Consider the following 23,556-nt stretch of genomic DNA (forward strand, 5'->3'; position numbering starts at 1 on the left):
GGTACTAGTCCCTCTAGGATTTTCCAGGTGTATATAATCATGTATCTCTCCCTCCTGCGTTCCAGGGAATACAGGTTTAGAAACCTCAAGCGCTCCCAGTAATTGAGGTGTTTTATCTCCGTTATGCGCGCCGTGAAAGTTCTCTGTACATTTTCTAGGTCGGCAATTTCACCTGCCTTGAAAGGTGCTGTTAGAGTGCAGCAATATTCCAGCCTAGATAGAACAAGTGACCTGAAGAGTGTCATCATGGGCTTGGCCTCCCTAGTTTTGAAGGTTCTCATTATCCATCCTGTCCTTTTTCTAGCAGATGCGATTGATACAATGTTATGGTCCTTGAAGGTGAGATCCTCCGACATAATCACTCCCAGGTCTTTGACGTTGGTGTTTCGCTCTATTTTGTGGCCAGAATTTGTTTTGTACTCTGATGAATCATTTCTTAAGAAAGCTTCGTATTTTGACCAATCTTTGTTACTACCAATTTATCCATTTTATTAAAGACACTGGAATGACCATACTTGCCCTTCTCTTAGTACTAAGAAACCGGAGTATCAGTTAGAAAAAAAAAACTGACTATCATAAAGTTATTGATTGTTAGTTTTACACAAGTCTTTGAAGCTAGTAAGGATTTCTTTTATATATATCAAACATTTAATAATAATTTTTATAAATATTTTTCTCTAGCATATTTCCATGACACAGGAGAATAATTGAGATGTTTCATTAAAATAAATCTTCTTATTTCAGAGCTACCATTAGTGACTCCCTGCCTCAACGTTACGTAATAGCGAATACGCTACCGGCAAATCCATCCTAGCTTTGAAAACTGATTAGTCTCACCATTTTCCCAGTTTATCTCTTAAGGATGGTAATCTTCAGCTTAAGTGTCTTTTTAACTTTGTTACACAATAGATGCTAAGCTTCCTGACTAAACGTAATGGGTCTTATGAAAGTATTGATCTTAAGTGGATTGAATTTAGCTTCTAGGTTTCTTTACGGAGTTTAGCTGTAGCTCGACTGTCCCATGAGGGATTTGAGGTACAGATCTAAGGCCTCGGGCGTGCGTTTAAGTTTGGGGAACAGGGTACTTGACACGGGAGACACCTCTCCCGTCCAGCATTGGTATTGTTTTTGCTTCCTTCTAGTCACCTGGTAGTTTACAAGTTAAAATGATTTGCTGAAGATCTATATGAAGGGCTTTAACAATTCTTCATGTCTTTCTTGTCGTATGTATCGTGATGCTTGGACCTACCTCACATGGGCCAGTAGGCCTGCTGCAGTGTTCCTTCTTTCTTATGTTCTTAAGTCCTACCAATTCATGAATTGTCTTTCGATGTTTATGAGTTTCTCCTGATTTATCCTTAATTCTGTGGCACTGACTCTTCCTCATAAACAAATTTTGGAATCTAATGTTGAGATCGCTGAATATCTCTCGGTCAACTGTTCTCGGTGTTATCACCTCATCCCATATTGTGTATTTTTTATGATGAAGCTTTTATCTAACAAATACCAATATTTGTCTGCATCTCTACTTGTTTGAAGATAAAGCGGTTTTTTTGTAGTAAAAGCACGAGCTTAATTACTATTCATTGTAACTTCCCCTGTCTCTCTTTGTCTTTCATTAATCTGGGGCCAGAAGAATGAACAGTTTTTACAAGGTATGTTAATATGTGCACTGTAGTGAATTTGTTTGTCCTTTTTGCACACGATAGTTCTGGCTGTGTAAACTAGCTTTCTGTTGGCTATGTTTTTTTCACAGACAGATATTATGTGGTAAGTTCAAAGTCGATGATAATGACTGCATTGTGGCACGCTTTCTTACCAAAGTCCTGTACACAGAATAGAAAAATGTTAATACCTATATCAGGTGTGACTCACGAAATCGTAATGACACGATTGCAAACAAACCATACCACCGGTGGAGTTTGAACCCGCGGTCAGAGAGTCTTAAAACTCCAGACCGTCGCGTTAGCCAGACATCTCAGAAATTAAGTAAGTTTTGGGATGGACAGGCACCTGGTGAGTAGGCAGAAGCCATCGTGTGAATCGATGTCTTTCATCCTACCTTACATCATCCTGGGGTCTGAGATTTTCTTTTCTAGTATCAGATCATTGGTATTGGGCCCAAGAGGAGCACCAAGACGAGTGCTGTTGGCAGGATCAATGGCTCGTGCTCCTGGTAAAAAGCACTAATATTCTGAATGATCTGTCGATTGGTAGAAACTATTTTGCATTTGGTAGGTTTTAAAGATAGTCCCATAATTTCCCCCATGTCTTTAATTTTTCTGATGTCCTCTAGGAGAGATTCTGTAGTGCCAGCTAGTGTACCATCATCCACGAACTAGATACTGAGCTCACTGGAGAGCTCCTCTGTGACTTCGTTGATGACCAGACAGAAAAGAAAGAAGGCGAGAGGGTCTCCCTGTTGTACACCCTCACACGAGTCAATTTCATGGTCCCCAAACAATAGTTTAGAAGTCACACTACAAGTCGATTGTATGAAGGGATAGAGGGAAGGGAAATATCTAGAAACTGCTTGGAGAGCAGCATCCCTTCTGACTGAGTTGAAAGTGTTGGCAAAGTCCAGTTTCATGAAGGCTTTTTCATCTGACATGTTGTATGCTCGTGTTGCGTGGGCAGCTACTTCACAGCCCTGTTGAACTCCAAAATCGAGCTGAGTTGTTTTCAGCATTGCAGCAGCCTCTTGACTCACCATTCTTACCGTAGTCTTGGTGCCAAAAGGTGTTGCATACTGCAATGGGCCTGATTCCTCCATCCTGTTGCAATGTCAGGGAGGTCAGTGTTAGTACTGGGAGCCTTGGGTTGATGTTTGTCCTTCAGAGCTTGTGCTGTAATGACGTCCTTAGGGGCAACGGTATCCTCACTGGTTTTTAAGTCTCAGTTCTCCAGTAGAATTACCCTCTTCTATTTTGTTTTTAGCTAATTTGGGCTCTGCTTTTTTGAGGCATTAGGTGTTTTGCTGTTAGCATTTGCACGGCGGGTGTTTGTCGCCCTAGAGGGGAGACGGACGACGTTGTCATCTTTAGGGAATTCATTTATTGCCCTAATAACAGATGCTGCTAGGGACTTGTCCCTACTTGGTGGGACAGCCAGACAGGCACTGCCAAACAGCAGTAGGCTGTGCCAGGAACCGATGTTTGCAGGGACATCATTGACTTTTTTCAAAAGGTCAGCGAATTTGCTAGCAGCTTGAGGGCGAGCTACTCTGGGAATGTGTGTCAGCGTCTTGGAGGATGTTAATATGATTGTAGATTTTAGGTCCTCTGGAAAGGCGAGGTCACGGTAGCTATCAGCTCTGTCTGCTGGAAGGGATTGTTGGTTATTCCCATTTGGAACCCTCCGGTAGCCCACGGATGTTGCCATATGAGGGATTGAGTGCACACTCCATGTGGCACACCTGGCAGATGCCTCGTGGACGGATTCCATGGTGTTGGCTCTGTCGTGGAGATTCCTGGGAACCCGGCACATCTTGTGACAATGCTGATATAGTGGGCGTGGGAGGGCGCCAGGTGTGGTATGAAGGGTGAAGGACAGTATGGATGCATGGGAGATGAGGGTTGGGGAGTAGTGAGCGGTAGTGAGATTAATCAGTGGCAGGTAGAAGGCCTAGACCGGGATGTGGGGAGAAGACCAGGGATGGGTGGCAAGGGAAGTGGCCCTATCTGTTCACTAAAGACACACATCACTGACTTACTTTTGCTGATTGTTATACACATATTATTTCATTTAGAAAAACCCTCTCCATTTGGTACACTAATCACCATGTTCTCACTATTAACCGAGGTGTTCTTCTGTTCAGCATTCAGTGATAGGGAGTCCTGAGCGACCACCTCTCCCCAACCCCAGCAGAATAAAGAGGGTAAACAAATCTCCACACCTCCGCTATAAGGATACCCTAAAGACCAGCACTACTCCCCGACTCCCAAAGTGCACACTGCAGTTTCATTGAAACAGAAGCAACGGTCTGATGCAGAGGACTGTCACTAATCTGTAATCTCCGGTGGATAGTCACGATGATGTTCTTATGTTCTTATGATAAGAACATAAGAACATAAGAATGTAGGAACACTGCAGAAGGCCTACTGGCCCATGCGAGGCAGGTCCTTATCAAAACGACCTCTATCTGAAGCTACCCAGGAAATAACTCCTGTACCCAATGACACCAATCAAACCCAGCCCCTCCCAATCATATATTTGTCCAGTCTCTTCTTAAAGCTACCCAAGGTCCTAGCCTCTATCACCCCACTGGGAAGACTGTTCCACGCATCTACAACTCTGTTAGGAAACCAGTACTTACCTATGTCCTTTATAAATCTAAATTTATCCAACTTAAATCCATTATTTCTGGTTCTTACCTGGTTCGACACCCTCAGTACTTTATTAATATCTTCCTTGTTTATGCCCGTCATCCACTTATACACTTCAATGATATCTCCCCTCATTCTACGCCTCTCCAGAGAGTGGAGATTTAAGGCTTTAAGTCTATCTTCATACGGGAGGTTCCTTACACAGTAAGTCAATTTAGTCATTCTTCTCTGTATGTTTTCTAATGAGTCTATGTCCATCCTGTAGTAAGGGGACCAAAACTGAGCAGCATAATCTAAATGAGGCCTCACTAGTGATGTACAGAGCTGTAAAATAACTTTTGGACTTCTGTTACTTATACTTCTTGAGATAAATCCAAGTAATCTGTTGGCCTTGTTGTGCACACTAAGGCACTATTCTATTCTGATAACCAGAGCTTTGGTAAGATGGGTAAGGAAGAAGGATGGGTAAGGATGGAAATATTGGAAAAGGGTGGGAGGGGGGGAGAGGTAGGATGTAAAAGGTAAGTGGCCCAACCACTTTGGTGCAATTTAAAAAGTGTATGTGAATTGATAAAATATTCTTTAAGGGGTATAATACTAACCCATCAGAGTCACATAGATATAATAGGTATATAACTACATGACTCTGAATTGGTAGTAATTATACAAGTTGCAATTGCTTTTTTTTTTTTTTTTTTTTTTTTTTTTTTTTTTTTTTTTTTTTTTCGCGATTGCACAACGCATACTTATACAACAAGAAAGGCAATAATTTTCTGGCCAGTTTGTAATTTCGTGACAATAGCTTCTTAATGGTGGTGTCCAACAATAGTCAATAGCATAATTTTACATTAGAAAGTTATTTAAGATGTCTCCCTAATTGGGGGCGATGATTTTCAGTATACATAGAATGGTTCTGGTGGTATCCAATCTTCTTCGTCAGGTAAGTTGCTCAAAATCATGGGTCGAGGGTAATCATCTTTATGAATAAAACGACGAACCCTCTGTGGGAGAGTCATTCTTTGAGTCCTGTGAGGCGGAGTATTGATGGTGTAATCGGTGGTATTTATCACTTGTATAGGATGTTCTCTATCTGGCATGTATAGTTCTTGCATTGTATAAAGTTGTTTCTTTTTTAGGGTGTCAAGGCGTACATTTATGGCAGTAATATCTTGTTGTGTGTGTAAATCTGCCATTTTAACTCTGTCTCTCCTCCTGGTATCGGTAATAAAGCGAAGAGCTCTATTCTGGACCCTTTGTAACCGTAGCATGTTGGTCTTTGTTGTTAATGACATTGGGACACAAGGGTATTCGAGTATAGGTCTTATTATCATTTTATACAGATGTTTTTTGACATGTTGAGGGGCTTGATTGAATCGAAAGAGTCTGCTAAGACCGACTTTGGCTGTGTTGATCTTTTTAGTTACATGAGATGTTGAGTGGAGCAGCCTGTCTATTTCATATCCCAAGATCTTGTTAGGGTTTCTAATGGCTACAGGTGTACCTCTGATGGAGATACCCCCTTTATCTTCAATTGTTGATGCAAAACATCCTATCGTGCTAACAAGGACCTTGTCAGGATTAGTCGTAATTCTCCATTTCTTCTCCCAATTAGATGTTCGACGAAGTTCAATATTCATTTTTTCTATGACTCTCTCATACTTGTATTTTCCTGTTACTGGAGTTGATGAGACGACATGAATAACATCATCTGCAAACTGTGTCACAATTGTGTCATTAAACTCTGGTTGAGGAAGGTCATTCACATAAATGTTAAACAGAAGTGGACTGAGACAAGAACCTTGTGGGACACCAGCCGTCGGTATAAAAGGTTCTGTCGACTTGCCATGAAAGGTGGGAATGATTTTTCTTTGAGTTAAGAAATTATAAATTACTCTGAGAAAAGTCCAGTTATGGTCTGGTAGGTCAATGAGTTTGTATATAAGGCCATCATGCCATAAGCTATCAAAGGCTTTATGAACATCTCTGGTGGCAATTAAGGCAAGATTGCCCTGCTGTTTTAGACTTGCTACGGTGTCAAAAATAACATTTATTGCATGGTTGGTACCTCTATGTGTTCTAAAGCCAAATTGTTTTTCAGTAAACAAGTGATTAAACTCCATATAGTAATTCAATCTGTTGGAAATGACTTTCTCAAGAACTTTTCCAGTGACTTCAAGTAAAGATATAGGTCTGTAGTTCCCAGGTTGGTGAATGTCTTTATTGGGCTTAGCAAGAAAGATCATCCTAGCAGTCTTAAAAACAACTGGAAAATGTCCTGAGGCCAAGATGGCATTAAAGATATTTACCAAAGACTGTTTGCAATTTCTAGGTAGGTACTTTATTTGTTTCATTGTTATTCCAGAGAGGCCAGGGGCTCTATTTCTCATTCTTCCAATAACCTGACTTATCTCTAGTAATGTAATAGGTCTAGTAAGCGGGTGGGTATCTTCAAGAGTTGAAGTATCGATGGTAGGTAGTGGTTGTATATCATCCAAGTTCTCATCTCTCCATTCATTTACTAACTGATAATGATTATTATTAAATTGGCGACTGTTATTATGAGAGAGAATTTTCTCCCATACTTCACCCATCAAATTAGCCTGGTCCTGTGGATCGTCAAGTTTAATTTCAACATCTTCATCATCCTCATCAGTGAAGGTATGAACTAGGTAGTTAGGAACCTTGTGCTTTCCCCCTAAAAGTTGTCGGATCTTACTCCAAAATTTTGCTGGTTCACGTTTATATTGATTAGCTTGAAGAACTAGAAATTTCCATATGTCTCGTTTGTGTTGACTAATCATGTTAATTAATTCGTGCCTTAATCGGTGCAGTGTAGCTGCTGGTGGTTGTCGCGTTTGAAGATGCCTTCGACATTCTGCTTGATAATTTCTTAAAGTGTCTCTAATTTCTCTAGTAGGTTTATATTGTTGGTATATCTTTGTGGAAGCTAATTGGCAAGTTGCATTGGTAGCTTCAATTATTCGATTGTGCAGGGACCTGATTGCATCATCAATTGCACTGGAAGGTAGATTTTCCAAAGACACAATTTCATCCTCACCCAGATATGCCCTGAAGGGGTCAAATCCTAGGGTGTTAAGATTGGGTTTAGGAGGTACAGGTATTCTAAATGGAGAAGTTTGTAGTTGTATTATAACAGGGATATGGTCAGATCCTACATTTCCACCAGGAGATATACGACAGTGAAAGATGTCACAGTCTCTGTTTGTCAGTACAATATCTGGTGTTCCTGGATGAGGTCCAATATACGATTTAAAGAATGGGCCTTGAAATGACAAGTTTCTAGCTGTCATGATATTAAAGAGTTGTTTTCCTTTTAAGTCACCCAGTGGAATACCAGCTCCACAGTTGAAGAGGGCAGGGTGATGAGCATTAAAATCTCCAGCTAGAATTGTTGGAATATTTCTGCTTAATATCCTATGTAGAGGAATTGACTCTATATATGGCTGTCTCGGGGGAAAATATCCAGTTCCTATCACTAGTTGTCCATGAGACGTTGTTAGTTCTATTGCAAGAATGTTATCTTCATCCACATGAATATTTTTAAATGTATATCCTAATTTAACCAAGATGGCTACACCACTAAAGGGTCCTCTAGATTTCTCCACAGTACAGTATCCACGTAATTTAATATGTTGATCAACTCTTGCAGCTGTCTCGTTCAAAAGTATAACATCGGGATTGTAGTTATGTAGTTCAACCTCAAGAAGGTAACGGTTATTAAAGAAATGTTGAACATTAAGTTGGAAAATTGTAATCCCCATTATTTCTTATTCTTCGCTCGTACACTGCGGTCTGAACGCCTGCGAGTAATGTCATGTGTTGTATCTACACTATTCCTGCTGGACTCATCAATGGGAAGAGGGAACTTTTGCGTGGATGCTTGTGTATTAAAAATGCCATCATCTTCACTAGAGGCAGTAATATTAACAGACTCATTAGAATCGTTAGAGTCGTTAGAGTCATCATCATAATACTGAGGTATGCTATTCTCAGTTTCAGGAAGCAGAGGCTCGTGAGAGTTAATGGGAGACTGTGTAGGCTCCAAGTGAATATTAGATCGGCAAGGTGAGTTACCTTGGGAAAGTTCCTGTTCAACAGGATCAGCTACGATAGCGAGAGAGTAGGCACCACTTTCTGGGGCATTGTTATGTTCAGGTGTTGACTTATCGGGTTGAGAGGAGTTGACAACCTGGGTTTGCGAGGAGGGCGATCCCTGGGCCAGGGATGACTTAGGCTTATTTTTAGATGTAGAGTATGGTACATGCTTCTTGTTATGAGAAGGCTGGGTCATAATGGCCTTCACATTTTCAGGGATAATGATGGGAGTGATCCCATTAGCCTTTAACAGATCATTTAAAACACGAGAGCAGAGTTGAATATCACCACCTGCTGTGTCTTTGGCCACCAAGTACATTAGTTGTGCTCTCGTTATATCCCCGTCTGTGGATACCTGAGACACATGAGATGCGACTGAACCTTGTTGTTGTGTCTGTTGTAAGTGAGGGTTAGATTGGGGCGCTCCAAGAGGGGCAGAATTCCAAACATTGGAACCAGTGGTAGAGACCTGAGGAGTCCCACTTGATCCAGGCAGAGCTGGGAAGGAAGTTTGGGACATGGTTGGCGGTGCCTGGGGAGTGGTCTTCTTAGAAGTGGATAGTTTCTTGGCGTCAAGAATTTTCTGCATTTCCTTTTTTCTTTCAGGACAAATAGCAGAAACAGCATGATGTTTTCCATTACAGAGGACACATTTAGGTGTATTTTTATTGGTACAATCACGATAGGAATGTTGGCCAGAGCAAATGCTACAAATTTGCCCTTGTGTACTGCATTTGTTGTTGTTATGACCAAAGGCATAACACTTGAAACATTGTGTCACACTGACAAAGCGTTCCAGAGAAATTTGATCAGGTGTACATCTTGTGCCAAAACATTTGAAGCCATTTTGACACACGAGTTTGGCCTCCTCAGGTGTCTCGAGTATTAATTTTAAAGTTACCTTATTGTTGTTGGAATTCGAGAATTTATGTGCTTCTACAGCTCTAAGGTCAGAATTCTCGGTATTAATGTTATCAACAATTTCATTAACAGTGCTCTGTTTCATAAAACTGTTGATTCTGGCCACAAACACAGTCCTCTGAGCTTGATAGCTGTCAGGTGCAACTGGGGTAATACCAGAAGTCTTCAGTTTATCCAAGACATCATGCTTTAGTAGTTGAAGTAACTCTTCTTCCGAAGAGAGGAGAAGTACTGCTCCAGCGTGGGTTTTAAAAACATCCACTGGAGCAACAGTTGAGTTAGAGCAAATACAATTGAGAATGTCTTTCATGGACATTTGATTTCCATCAATGCGTAATCTTACACGAATCCTCGCCATGATGCCTGGGAAGGAGCATCTGGCAGAGGAGTTGCTTAACAAAAAGGTACCTTTCTTTAATGTTTGCCTAACATCCTATTTCAGCTGACTTATGAAGGTCAGCCCCTAAGATAGCCTACCCTCGAGTAGTGAGGGGAAAGGGCCCAAGGCAAAGATCGGCTGGATTTTAAAAAACCACACGGGCTACCAGATGGTCAAAATGCCTTGTGTTAACTCGCCAAAGCGAAGTTGCCGAAAAATAAGAAGATAGGACAGTCAGAAGGATAGCAATGTATGTAGTGTGTTAAGTGTGTGGGCCAGTGTTGATGTATGGGTGAGGGGAGGATGGGGAAGGATGGGGGGATGGGGATGAGAGGGGTGAACAAGCAAGCAAGTCACCGCCTTACCCTCTTGATGGGATGGGGCTCGAAGTGACTGCAAGCAAGTCTCCTCTCAGCTCTGGTGAAGAACTACTCAGGATAACCCAAGTAAAATCTCGAGCAACAGTGTTCAGAGTTGCTCAGTTGAAGAGCAGGAAAGACGACGTCTTCTCTCCACGGTGGCTGGGCTGCAACTCAGTGTATATCTGTATATCATCACTAAGGCACTGCTGTCTTGGCTTTAGATTTCTGCTCACCATGACTCCCAAGTCCTTTTCACATTCTGTTTGATCAAGCTCTACTTCACCTAGATTATAGCTTCGAGGGTTATTTTCATTACACTTATCCACATCTTCATCTGCCATTTTTCAGACCAGGACATTAATTTGTCCAAATCCTCCTGGAGTTCATTGCTATCCTCCTCAGAGTGAATTATACGGCCTATCTTTGTATCATCAGCAAACTTACTCATGTCACTCGTAATCCCTTCATCAAGGTCATTAATATAAATTATGAACAAGAGACGGCCTAAAACTGATTCTTGTGGAACGCCACTAGTGACTAATCCCCATATTGGTAAGCCATGCCTCTATCCATGCTAGAACTTTACCTCCTATACCATGAGCTGCCACTTTTTTCAAGTCTCCTGTGAGGTACTCTATCGAAGGCTTTACTAAAATCCAAATAAACGATATCATATTCTTTATCACTGTCAACTGCCTCAAATGTTCTATTGAAGAACGTCAGCAAGTTTGTCAGGCAGGAACGACCCTTCGTGAATCCATGCTGAGATTCATTTATCAAGTTACGCTCTTCAAGGTGACTTCTAATAATGTCAGCTATAATTGATTCTAGTAACTTGCCCACTATAGATGTCAGGCTTATTGGTCGGTAATTTGAAGGAACGGACGTATCCCCTGATTTGAATGTAGGGACCACATTAGTGGTGACGTGTACTTAGCTCAGTGGTGACGTGTACTTAGCTCAGTGGTGACGTGTACTTAGCACAGTGGTGACGTGTACTTAGCTCAGTGGTGACGTGTACTTAGCTCAGTGGTGACGTGTACTTAGCTCAATGGTGACGTGTACTTAGCTGGAATGGTGACGTGTACTTAGCTCAGTGGTGACGTGTACTTAGCTCAGTGGTGACGTGTACTTAGCTCAGTGGTGACGTGTACTTAGCTTGAGTGGTGACGTGTACTTAGCTCTGTGAAGACCTGTTTGTGTGCTCTCTGTGAATCTGTACCAGGATGCCCTCTCTTGAGCAACTTTACCAGCAGCTGAGAGAAGAGCTCCGAGTTGCTAAGATGGAGATACGGCGATTAACGGAGGAGAACAAGAGGATTCGTAGTAATCCTCCTGTTGTGAGTCCCCATGTTAAGAGGGGAGCTTGGTCAGTGGCCGGGCAACATGGAACCAAGCTGAAGATCAAGAAAACGGTTGGAGAGGCGGAAACAACGAGAAACCAGAAGACTACCGTGGAAACTTCCAACTCATTCTCGGTGCTACCTGACGAATGTGAGTGTTCTACTGCGAATGCCACAACGAGCACCAAAGAAGCATTGGCAGACGTGAGTAAGACATCCCTAGAAACCCCAACGAAGACCATCGTGAACGTCTTGACGGATTCTACAAGTGGTGTAATGCTACCTGGCGATTGTGAGTCGACTACTCGGAGCATCACGACGGACGACGCCAAGGAAGGTAAAAACATTGTTGTTGTTGGGGATAGCCAGATTAGGTACATGGATAGGGCTTTCTGCTTGAAGGATAGGAATAGGAGGCAGAGAGTGTGTTTTCCTGGGGCTGGGATGATGGATATTGTTAGCCGTCTGGATGACATCATGAGAGGTAATGGGAGCAATCCTATTATCTGTCTCAGTGCTGGAGGCAACGATGTTGGCAGACGTAGGAGTGAGGACCTGATTAGCAGGTATAGGTCAGCAATAGAGATAATTAGGAGGAAGGGTGGGAAACCTGTCATATGTGGCATTTTGCCAAGGAGAGGAGTTGGAAATGAATGGTTGTCCAGAGCAATTGGTGTTAATTGCTGGCTGGACAAATACTGTAAGGAAAATGTAGTAACATTCATTGACAACTGGGACCTCTTCTATGGCAGAAATGACATGTATGCCAGGGATGGGGTTCACTTATCTAGGTGTGGGGTGGGAGCACTGGCCAACGCAGTGGAGGGAGCTGTTAGGTCTTTAAACTAGGAATAGTTAGTGGTATGGGTTTTAGCGGGAAAACTGTGAAGTCGCTGGGTAGTAACATGAGTACTAGGAGAACTAGTAATAGGCAAAATGAGGTGGATATTGGAAAGCCAGTGGCACTAATTGACAAGGACAGTAATAGGTTTAGTGGAATAACAGAAAGGAGCAGGAAGGGTAAAGAGAGAGGAGGGTCATTAAATATTTATTACACAAATAGTCGCAGTGCTAGGAATAAGATGGACGAGTTGAGACTAGTTGCTAGTGCAGGTAACATAGATGTATTTGCCATTACTGAGACGTGGTTTAATTCAAAAAGTCGGGACATGCCTGCAGAATGTCACATTCAGGGTTTTAAATTGTTCCAAGTAGATAGAAGTATCGGGAAGGGGGGTGGGGTGGCATTGTATGTCCGAGATCGCTTGAACTGTTGCATAAAAACGGGTATTAAGTCTGAAGTAACACATACAGAGTCTGTTTGGATAGAATTTTCAGAGGGGCATGAAAAATTAATTTTAGGTGTGATATACCGTCCCCCAAATTTAGATAGGGACCAGGGGAGACTACTATGGGAGGAAATTGTTAGGGCCACAAGGCACGATAATGTAGTAATTATAGGAGACTTTAACTTTAGTCATATTGATTGGAATTTCTTGACTGGGAATTTAGACTCATACGATTTCTTAGAAGTAGTTCAGGATTGTTTTTTGAAGCAGTTTGTGACAGAACCTACAAGGGGTAATAACCTGCTTGACTTAGTTCTGGCAAACAATGAATCCCTTGTTAATAATTTAGAAGTTTCAGAAGAACTGGGTGCTAGCGACCACAAATCAATTACATTTAGAATTGAATGGAAGTATGATAGTAGGGATAACTCAGTAACAGTCCCAGATTTTCGCTTAGCAGATTACGATGGGCTTAGAGAACACTTATCATCTGTTGACTGGGGTAACGAAGAGAGCTATCAATATGACAGTTTTCTGAACACAATACATGCTGCTCAAAGAACGTTTATCCCTTATAAGGAAATTAGATCAAATAGAAATGACCCAAAATGGATGAATAATAGGCTGAAATATCTACTAGGGCATAAGAAAGGAATTTATAGGCGTATCAAAAGAGGCGAGGGTCATCTTATGAATCAGTATATTGACATTAAGAGGGACATTAAAAAAGGGATAAGAAAAGCTAAAAAGGACTATGAAATTAAAGTTGCTAGGGATTCTAAAACTAACCCAAAAAGTTTTTTCCAGGTCTATAGAACAAAAGTCAGAGATAAGATAGGTCCCCTTAAAAATAACTATGGGCATCTTACTGACAAAGAGAATGAAATGTGCTCGATTTTAAATAATTATTTTCTCTCGGTTTTTACACAGGAAGACACTAATAATATTCCGGTAATTAATTTTTATAGTGGATCAGAAGAAGATAAATTATGTAACATCACAGTCACTAGTGAAATGGTTGTGAAGCAGATAGACCGACTGAAGCAAAATAAGTCACCGGGTCCTGATGAGGTTTTTTCAAGGGTTCTTAAGGAATGCAAAAAGGAAGTCTGTGAACCATTAACTAATATTTTTAATTTATCTCTTCAAACAGGTGTAGTGTCTGATATGTGGAAGATGGCTAATGTAATTCCTAGTTTTAAAACAGGGGACAAGTCGTTACCGTCAAATTACCGCCCAATAAGCCTGACCTCAATTGTAGGCAAATTACTAGAGTCAATTATAGCTGAGATTATAAGAAGCCATCTCGATAAGCATAGCTTGATTAAGGATACTCAGCATGGATTCACAAGAGGCCTGTCTTGTCTAACTAATTTATTAACTTTCTTCAGTAAAGCTTTTGAGGCTGTTGACCACGATAAAGAATTTGATATTGTTTACTTAGATTTTAGTAAGGCATTTGATAGAGTTCCGCACCAAAGACTGTTGAAGAAAGTAGCAGCTCATGGCATTGGGGGAAGGGTGCTCTCGTGGATCGAATCATGGCTCACAGACAGGAAGCAGAGAGTGTCCATAAATGGGGTTAAATCCGAGTGGGGATCAGTAACAAGTGGCGTTCCACAGGGATCAGTCTTGGGCCCGTTGTTGTTCATAATATATATCAATGATCTTGATGAAGGAATTACTAGTGATATGAGCAAATTCGCCGATGACACGAAGATAGGTAGGATAATTGATTCAAACGTAGATGTTAGGGAACTTCAGGAGGATTTAGACAAACTCTACTCTTGGTCAGAAAAGTGGCAGATGCAGTTCAATGTAGATAAATGCAAGGTTCTGAAGCTCGGGAGTGTCCATAACCCTAGCACTTATAAGTTAAATAATGTAGAACTTAGCCATACAGATTGCGAAAAGGACTTGGGGGTTATGGTAAGCAGCAACCTTAAACCAAGACAGCAATGCCTAAGCGTACGTAATAAAGCAAATAGATTACTGGGATTTATATCAAGAAGTGTAAGCAACAGAAGTCCAGAGGTCATACTGCAGCTTTATACATCATTAGTAAGGCCTCACCTAGATTATGCAGCTCAATTCTGGTCTCCATATTACAGAATGGACATAAATTCGTTAGAAAACATTCAGCGTAGGATGACTAAATTAATACATAGCATTAGAAATCTTCCTTATGAAGAAAGATTGAAGACTCTTAAGTTACATTCACTTGTTAGACGAAGAATGAGGGGAGACCTGATCGAAGTGTATAAGTGGAAGATAGGTATTAATAAAGGGGATATTAACAAGGTCTTGAGGATATCTCTCCAAGAGAGAACCCGCAGTAATGGATTTAAATTAGATAAGTTTACATTTAGAAAGGACATAGGAAAGTATTGGTTTGGAAATAGGGTAGTAGATGAGTGGAACAGTCTACCTAGTTGGGTTATTGAGGCTAGGACTTTGGGTAGTTTCAAATTTAGGTTGGATAAGTACATGAGTGGGAGGGGTTGGATTTGAGAGGGACTTGCACATCGGAGCTTGTTTCTTGGGTGGCATTGAAAATTGGGTTGGTCAAATGTTTGTTAGTGGGATGAATTGTTGATAAATTAGACACATGTGCAACTCTTGGGTATCTTTATTGAGGAAACGTTTCGCCACACAGTGGCTTCATCAGTCCATACAAAGGAGAATCTTGAAGAATAGGAGGAGAATGAGGTAATCAGTCCCTCAACCTTGAGTCGATGTGGTCAGTCCATCAAGATTGATGGACTGACCACATCGACTCAAGGTTGAGGGACTGATTACCTCATTCTCCTCCTATTCTTCAAGATTCTCCTTTGTATGGACTGATGAAGCCACTGTGTGGCGAAACGTTTCCTCAATAAAGATACCCAAGAGTTGCACATGTGTCTAATTTATCAACATGTCGGTTCTCTGAACCATTCATCTACGGGATGAATTGTAAAGGACCTGCCTAGTATGGGCCAACAGGCTTGCTGCAGTGTTCCTCCTTTCTTATGTTCTTATGTTCTTATTAGCCATCTTCCACAACTCTGGCACAACACCGGTAAGGATGGACGTATTAAACACACTCGTTATTGGCTGACTAAGCTCCATCTTGCATTCCTTAAGTACCCTGGAAAGCAACTCATCGGGTTCCGGGGACTTATTTTGCTTCAGTTTGTCTATCTGTTTAATAACCATGTCCCTCGTGACAGAAATATTAGTTAATTTAAATTCATCAGGAACTAAATAATTGTTAATTACTGGAATCTCATTTACATCTTCCTGTGTAAAAACTGACAAAAAATAGTCATTAAATAAGGAACACATTTCCAGTTCTTTATCCGTCAGCTGTCCATTCTCAATTTTCAGAGGTCCTACTTTTTCCTTCACCTTCGTCCTATACACTTGAAAGAACCCCTTTGGATTAGTCTTTGGCTTATTAGCAACTATAATTTCATAGTCACGTTTAGCCTTTCTAATCCCCTTTTTTCTTCTCTTTTAAGCTGAACATATTGGTCAGTAAGGTTAACCTCTCGCCTATAAATTCCCCTTTTCTCCCCTAATAGATGCTTTAGCCTCCTGTTAACCCATTTGGGATCGTTATTATTAGACCTAATTTCTCTCTGGGGAATGTATATACTCTGGGCACGGTGTACATTATTAAGAAAACAATCATAAAAGCAGATCCCTTCATATTCATAAGTATGATTATCGTCAATAAAATCATTAGCTAGATAACCCCAATCAAGATTAGACAGATGTTCCCTAAGTCCATTATAATCGGCAGAAAGAAAATCAGGGATTTTTACTGTATTATCATTATTCTTGCATTCCCAGTTAATGCTAAAAGTGATGGATTTGTGATCACTTGCGCCAAGCTCTTCAGTGATCTCCAGATTATTTACGAGTGTTTCCTTATTTGACAAGACTAGGTCTAGCAAATTATTACCCCTGGTAGGCTCTGTTACGCACTGCTTCAGAAAACAGTCCTGAATTGTTTCCATAAAGTCACTGGACTCTAGATTGCCTGTCAAAGAATTCCAGTCAATTTGACCTAAATTAAAGTCCCCTACTATGACTATGTTATTGTCTCTAGAAGCCCTAAAAATTTCGTCCCAACGAAGTCTCCCTCTATCGTGATCCAAGCCTGGAGGTCGGTATATTACACCTAGAATTAGTTTTTCTTGACCCTCTACAAACTCTACCCAAACAGATTCTGTTACTGTTCCATCTATTTTTATACCTGTTTTTAAGAAACAATTAATATTTTCTCGAACATATAATGCAACTCCTCCCCCTTCCCATTACATCTATCCACATTGAACAACTTAAATCCCTGAATATTATACTCAGCAGTCATATCCCGACTCTTTAAATCATACCACGTTTCAGTTAATGCAATGATATCAAAGTTCCCAGCACATGCTACCAAACGTAGTTCATTAATTTTATTTCTTGCACTTCGACTGTTAGCATAAAATACCATCATATGTTTTTTCTTCTGCACATTTTTCCTATTCATCTTTGATTTTACACAATTTCTGAAATTATCATTACCCAGAGAAAAACTAATTTTGGGTTTGATTTACAGGGCCCCAAATCTTGATAGGGAGTGCAGTAAACTTCTATGGGACGAAATTCGTAAGGCATCTACATACGAAAATGTTGTGCTAATGGGAGATTTCAACTATAGGCAGATTGACTGGAGCAATTTGACAGGAAATTTAGAGTCAGGTGACTTTCTTGATACGATCCAGGATTGTTTTTTAAAACAGTTTGTGACAGAGCCTACTAGGGGAAATAACCTCCTTGACTTGGTTCTTGCCAGTAGGGAAACACTAATTAATAATCTTGAGGTTAATGATGAGCTTGGGAAAAGTGATCACAAATCACTCAGTTTTAATATATCATGGAATTCCCCTAATAATGGCAATCAAGTCTCCGTCCCTGACTTTCGCTTGGCTGATTTCATAGGACTGAAAAATTACTTAGGTGGGCTGAACTGGAATGACCTGACTAAGGGTCAGGTAGGTGGTGATGGTTGCCGATATGATGCTTTCCAGGGCATAGTTCTAGCTGCTCGGTCAAATTATGTTCCAAATAGGGAAATCAGATCAAACAAAAATGATCCTAAATGGATGAACAATAGATTAAAATATCTGATTGGTCAAAAGAGAGGCATATATAGGCAAATCAAAAGAGGAGAGGGGCAACTAAGAAATCGATATATTCAATTAAAGAGAGAAATAAAAAAGGGAATTAGAAAAGCAAAAAGAGATTATGAGGTTAAAGTTGCAAGAGAATCGAAGACTAACCCAAAAGGATTCTTTCAGGTATACAGAAGTATGATCAGGGACAAGATAGGCCCACTCAAAAGTTCCTCGGGTCAGCTCACTGACAGTGATAAGGAAATGTGTAGAATTTTTAACACATACTTCCTCTCAGTTTTTACACAGGAGGATACCAGCGATATTCCAGTAATGATAAATTATGAAGAACAGGACGATAATAAACTGTGCACGATTAGGGTCACAAGTGACATGGTCCTTAGGCAAATAGATAAACTAAAACCTAACAAATCCCCAGGCCCTGATGAACTGTATGCAAGGGTTCTAAAGGAATGTAAAGAGGAGCTTAGCACACCTTTGGCTAATCTTTTCAACATATCACTACAAACTGGCATGGTGCCAGATAAGTGGAAAATGGCAAATGTGATACCTATTTTCAAAACAGGTGACAGGTCCTTAGCTTCGAACTATAGATCAATAAGCCTAACCTCCATAGTGGGAAAATTTATGGAATCAATAATTGCCGAGGCAGTTCGTAGCCACCTTGAAAAGCATAAATTAATCAACGAATCTCAGGCAGGAACGCCCCGTTCCTGCCTTACGAATTTATTAACTTTTTTCACTAAGGTATTTGAGGAGGTAGATCATGGTAATGAATATGATATTGTATATATGGACTTCAGTAAGGCTTTTGACAGGGTCCCACATCAGAGAGACTATTGAGGAAAATTAAAGCACATGGAATAGGAGGAGAAATTTTTTCCTGGATAGAGGCATGGTTGACAAATAGGCAGCAGAGAGTTTGCATAAATGGGGAGAAATCAGAGTGGGGAAGCGTTACGAGCGGTGTTCCACAGGGGTCAGTGTTGGGCCCCCTGCTGTTCACAATCTACATAAACGACATAGATGAGGGCATAAAGAGCGACATCGGCAAGTTTGCCGACGACACCAAAATAGGCCGTCGAATTCATTCTGACGAGGACGTTCGAGCACTCCAGGAAGATTTGAATAGACTGATGCAGTGGTCGGAGTAGTGGCAGATGCAGTTTAATATAGACAAATGCAAAGTTCTAAATGTTGGACAGGACAATAACCATGCCACATATAAACTAAATAATGTAGATCTTAATATTACGGATTGCGAAAAAGATTTAGGAGTTCTGGTTAGCAGTAATCTGAAACCAAGACAACAGTGCATAAGTGTTCGCAATAAAGCTAATAGAATCCTTGGCTTCATATCAAGAAGCATAAATAATAGGAGTCCTCAGGTTGTTCTTCAACTCTATGCATCCTTGGTTAGGCCTCATTTAGATTATGCTGCACAGTTTTGGTCACCGTATTACAGGATGGATATAAATTCTCTGGAAAATGTACAAAGGAGGATGACAAAGTTGATCTCATGTATCAGAAACCTTCCCTATGAGGATAGACTAAGGGCCCTGAATCTGCACTCTCTAGAAAGACGTAGAATTAGGGGGGATATGATTGAGGTGTATAAATGGAAGACAGGAATAAATAAAGGGGATGTAAATAGTGTGCTGAAAATATCTAGCCTAGACAGGACTCGCAGCAATGGTTTTAAGTTGGAAAAATTCAGATTCAGGAAGGATATAGGAAAGTACTGGTTTGGTAATAGAGTTGTGGATGAGTGGAACAAACTCCCGAGTACAGTTATAGAGGCCACAACGTTGTGTAGCTTTAAAAATAGGTTGGATAAATACATGAGTGGATGTAGGTGGGTGTGAGTTGGACCTGATAGCTTGTGCTACCAGGTCGGTTGCCGTGTTCCTCCCTTAAGTCAATGTGACCTGACCTGACAAGGTTGGGTGCATTGGCTTAAGCCGGTAGGAGACTTGGACCTGCCTCGCATGGGCCAGTAGGCCTTCTGCAGTGTTCCTTCGTTCTTATGTTCTTACTATTAAGGTTCTTAATATCAGAGCATAAGTCAATATATCCATACTCATTATTTATCATTTCTAAACCCAGCCTCTAACTAATCCTAGTTTAAAGTCCTAACAACCCCCTCAACTGAGCTAGCAAGAAAACCCACACCTTCCCTGGATAAGTGAACCCCATCCCTGGCATACATGTCATTTCGGTCATAGAAGTTGTCCCAGTTGTCAATGAATGGTACTGCATTATCCTTACAGTGTTTATCCAGCCAACAATTAATAGCAATTGCTCTGGACAACCATTCATTACCAACACCTCTTCTTGGTAAAATGCCACATATAACAGGGCGCCCCCCCTTCTTCCTAATTATGTCTATAGCCGTCCTGAACTTTCTAACTAAATCCTCACTTCTATGCTTGCCTACATCATTGCCTCCAGCACTGAGGCAAATAATAGGATTGATCCCATTACCGTTCATGATGTTGTCAAGCCGGCTAACAATGTCCTCCATCCCAGCCCCAGGAAAGCAAACCCTCTGTCTCCTACTCCTGTCCTTCAAGCAGAATGCCCTATCCATGTATCTAACCTGGCTATCCCCAACAACAACAATATTCTTACCTTCCATGTTGTCGTTCGTCCTGACGATCCCAGTAGTCGACTCACATTCGTCGGGTAGCACCGAGAATGCGTTGGAGGTTTCCACAACAGTTTCCACAGCAGTCTCTTTCTTCTTCATCGTTTCTGGCTTTCCATTCGTCTTCTTGATCGTCAACTTCGTCCCCTGCTCTCCAGCCACTGACCATGATCCCTTCTTGACCTGAGGACTCGAAACAGGAGGACTACTTCGAATCCTCTTGTTTTCCTCGGTCAATCACCGTATCTCCATCTTCGCTACCCTCAATTCTTCCTTAAGCTGTTGGTAAAGTTGCTCGATGGAGGGCTTCTTGGTTCAGTCTACGGGAGCACACAAGACACTTCTTCACAGAGTTAAGTACAGGTCACCACTGAGTTAAGTACAGGTCACCACTGATATCTGCCGAAACTGACCCATGCCAACCATATTGGTTCTTCGTTTACACACAAAATGTGTCCAGTAGCTCGATCGCTAGCGCACTCAGCTACACCCTGAGGTTCGGAGATCGAATTCCGGTACGGCTGGAAGTAGTATATATTGGTCGATCTAGGAACACTGCCGGATAATGACCATGGAAAATGAGATAATGATGGGGTCTGCATGACAGGGTAATTGTTTAATATGTTTAATCATCCCCCAAGGGGATAGAGAGACTTATTCCTATACATTAATAAGTAGGTACATAAAGTAGAACAAAGGATTCAGGTGTGCAGGTGGCAGATTCCAGGATAATGAGTGTGGAAAAGAATGTGATAATGGGTGGTCTGCATAAGCTCAGGTGCTGTCAGGGGTAGAAAGTTTAATATGTTTAATCATCCCCCCCCCAGGGGATAGAGAGACTTATTTCTGTGTAATTACTAAGTATAAGAAGGTAGGTAATGATCACTTCTGACTCCCCAAACTCAATCACTCTGATAGATGAGAGAGGCAGTACAAAAAAGGATTCAGGTGTGCAGGTGGGCAGATTCCAGGATAATGAGTGTGGAAAAAGAAATGTGATAATGGGTGGTCTTCATAAGCTCAGGTGCTGTCAGGGGTACAAGTTTAATATATTTAAACATCCCCCAAGGGGATAGAGAGACTTATTTCTGTGTAATTACTAAGTATAAGAAGGTAGGTAATGATCACTTCTGACTCCCCAAACTCAATCACTCTGATAGATGGGAGAGGCAGTACAAAGGATTCAGGTGACTGGGTACAAGCTTGCCATCTCCGAGGGAGTCCCCCCCCATCCCTTTCCCGGGCCTGCGACTCACTGACGCGACTGTTGCTACTTCACAACAACACTGCTGGGTTTAAAGAACGCGGTAATGGATGGGTAGCTGGTCCCCCGAGGGAGTGTTGCTCGCCCGTCCGTACCTCAGCAAAAAAAAAAAAAGGTTCTTCCGGGTACTACGGTAGTGTTTATTCTTGCCAGCTGCCAGATCTTTCCAGGTGGGGGAGGCTTAAAGCGGTGAGAAAAGGTCATCTAGGGAAGACCTTCGTGCTGATAGAGCTCTTATAGGAACTTTGACATATACATTTTCCTCTTACCCACTCTCAGATGGGGAGAGGCTTAAGTGGTGCGATATTGTTTATATATATGTTTAGACAAGAGAAGATAGTAATATATAGTTATATGTAAATAAAAATCAGAGTTTGTCAATATTTTTATTAATTCACATACAAAAGGGCAAAAAAGCTGTGCAAAGTTTTTTTAGCGCGAGCAAAGGGGCGAAACTGTGCGAGTTTTACTGGTTAGACTGAATGACTGCGCTCCTCCTGTTCACTTTCTGTAAGATTGATAACCTCCCGCTCGAAAATGATTTCCTTTTCAGGTACATCAACATCTGCCTTTACCCCTTCTGCCGTCTTTACTCCATCAGCTGGCTTTACTCTCACGTCGGGGGTTTTCCCTTCCTTCTCCGACTGGCTGTCAGGGTGCGCTTCAAGGTCGCCAGTTTGTTCAGCACCTGCTGCGGCAGTGACCTCAACAGAGTCATCAGATTGAGCAGTGAGCGTAGAGAGGTCCACAACGAGGTCATCAGACTGACATGAGGGAAGGCTCTGCGTTTCATCGTTGTCGAGATCTGGTTCTTTCTTCATAGGCTCCTCTATATCAGATGAACTGATCCCATCTTCCACAGGCTGTAAGTCATAAAGAGAACATATTTATCACTTTCAAATAAAGGAGTGGGACTCGTCTCTAATCTACCAAAGGAGGGAACATAGAAAGACATACCCTTTCCTGAGGAAGTCTATGTTTGCGTTTCCTGCTATCATCACAATGACACCGCTTTAGGAGTTTGAAGCCGGTGTGTTCCTTCCCTTCCAATCTACCAGCCGATAAAATCAAAACTTTACAAATTCTGACTGGCCCAGTGAAAACTGTTGAAGAAAAAAAAAGGACACTCAACTTTAAAATTATTATAAGTCTCTTGCACTCGTTTTGTTTCGTTAATATTCAAAGAGAAGTATCCAATCTACCAGCCGATAAAATCAAAAACTTTACAAATTCTGACTGGTCCAGTGAAACTGTTGAAAAAAGAGACTCAACTTTAAAAATTATTATAAGTCTCTTGCGCTCGTTTTGTTTCGTTAATATTCAAAGAGAAGTTTTTAGCAAAATAAATGTCTCGCTTACCAGAATCGAGAATGCCTGCTTCCTTCGCCATGATGAGAGTAAAAGGCTATGGTGAGGTCAGCCTCTATCTTTTGCGGGAAGACAGCTTTAGCGGGCTCTTATATACAGCTCAGAGAGGGCCTTACCAGCCAGGAGGGGTATTTGGGGGATACTCTCGTCAGAGGTGACCTTCCTCACAGAGGGAAGCACAAAGATAACCTTGACTTAGGCAAAATGTATTTTCACAAGGAGGTAACATTTTAAAATTCTCTCTAGCATATGCTATCACTAATCTGTCATTGATAAAAAGCGATTTTTCCGAGAAATTTTTTTTAAAAAAATATAAAGCTCTTTCTAATCCCACAAGGCTTGCTTTATGAATAAACATCATAACATATAGACCG

At 41.2% G+C, this 23,556-nt stretch overlaps 1 protein-coding gene across 1 annotated transcript; it reads right to left on the minus strand.

The window, feature by feature from the left end:
* Nucleotides 1–22,174: 22,174 nt before the first annotated feature.
* LOC138853165 (uncharacterized) lies at nt 22,175–23,347 on the minus strand. Its single transcript, XM_070088241.1, has 3 exons — nt 23,174–23,347; nt 22,772–22,917; nt 22,175–22,677 (listed from the first exon to the last, which is right to left on the minus strand). The coding sequence occupies exons 1-3, from the start codon at nt 23,202–23,204 to the stop codon at nt 22,288–22,290; spliced, it is 567 nt and encodes a 188-aa protein (XP_069944342.1). The 5' UTR covers nt 23,205–23,347; the 3' UTR covers nt 22,175–22,287.
* Between the last annotated feature and the right edge of the window lie 209 nt (nt 23,348–23,556).

The sequence above is a fragment of the Cherax quadricarinatus genome, chromosome 2 (genome assembly GCF_038502225.1).
Source record: "Cherax quadricarinatus isolate ZL_2023a chromosome 2, ASM3850222v1, whole genome shotgun sequence".
Classification (NCBI taxonomy): Eukaryota; Metazoa; Arthropoda; class Malacostraca; order Decapoda; family Parastacidae; genus Cherax; species Cherax quadricarinatus.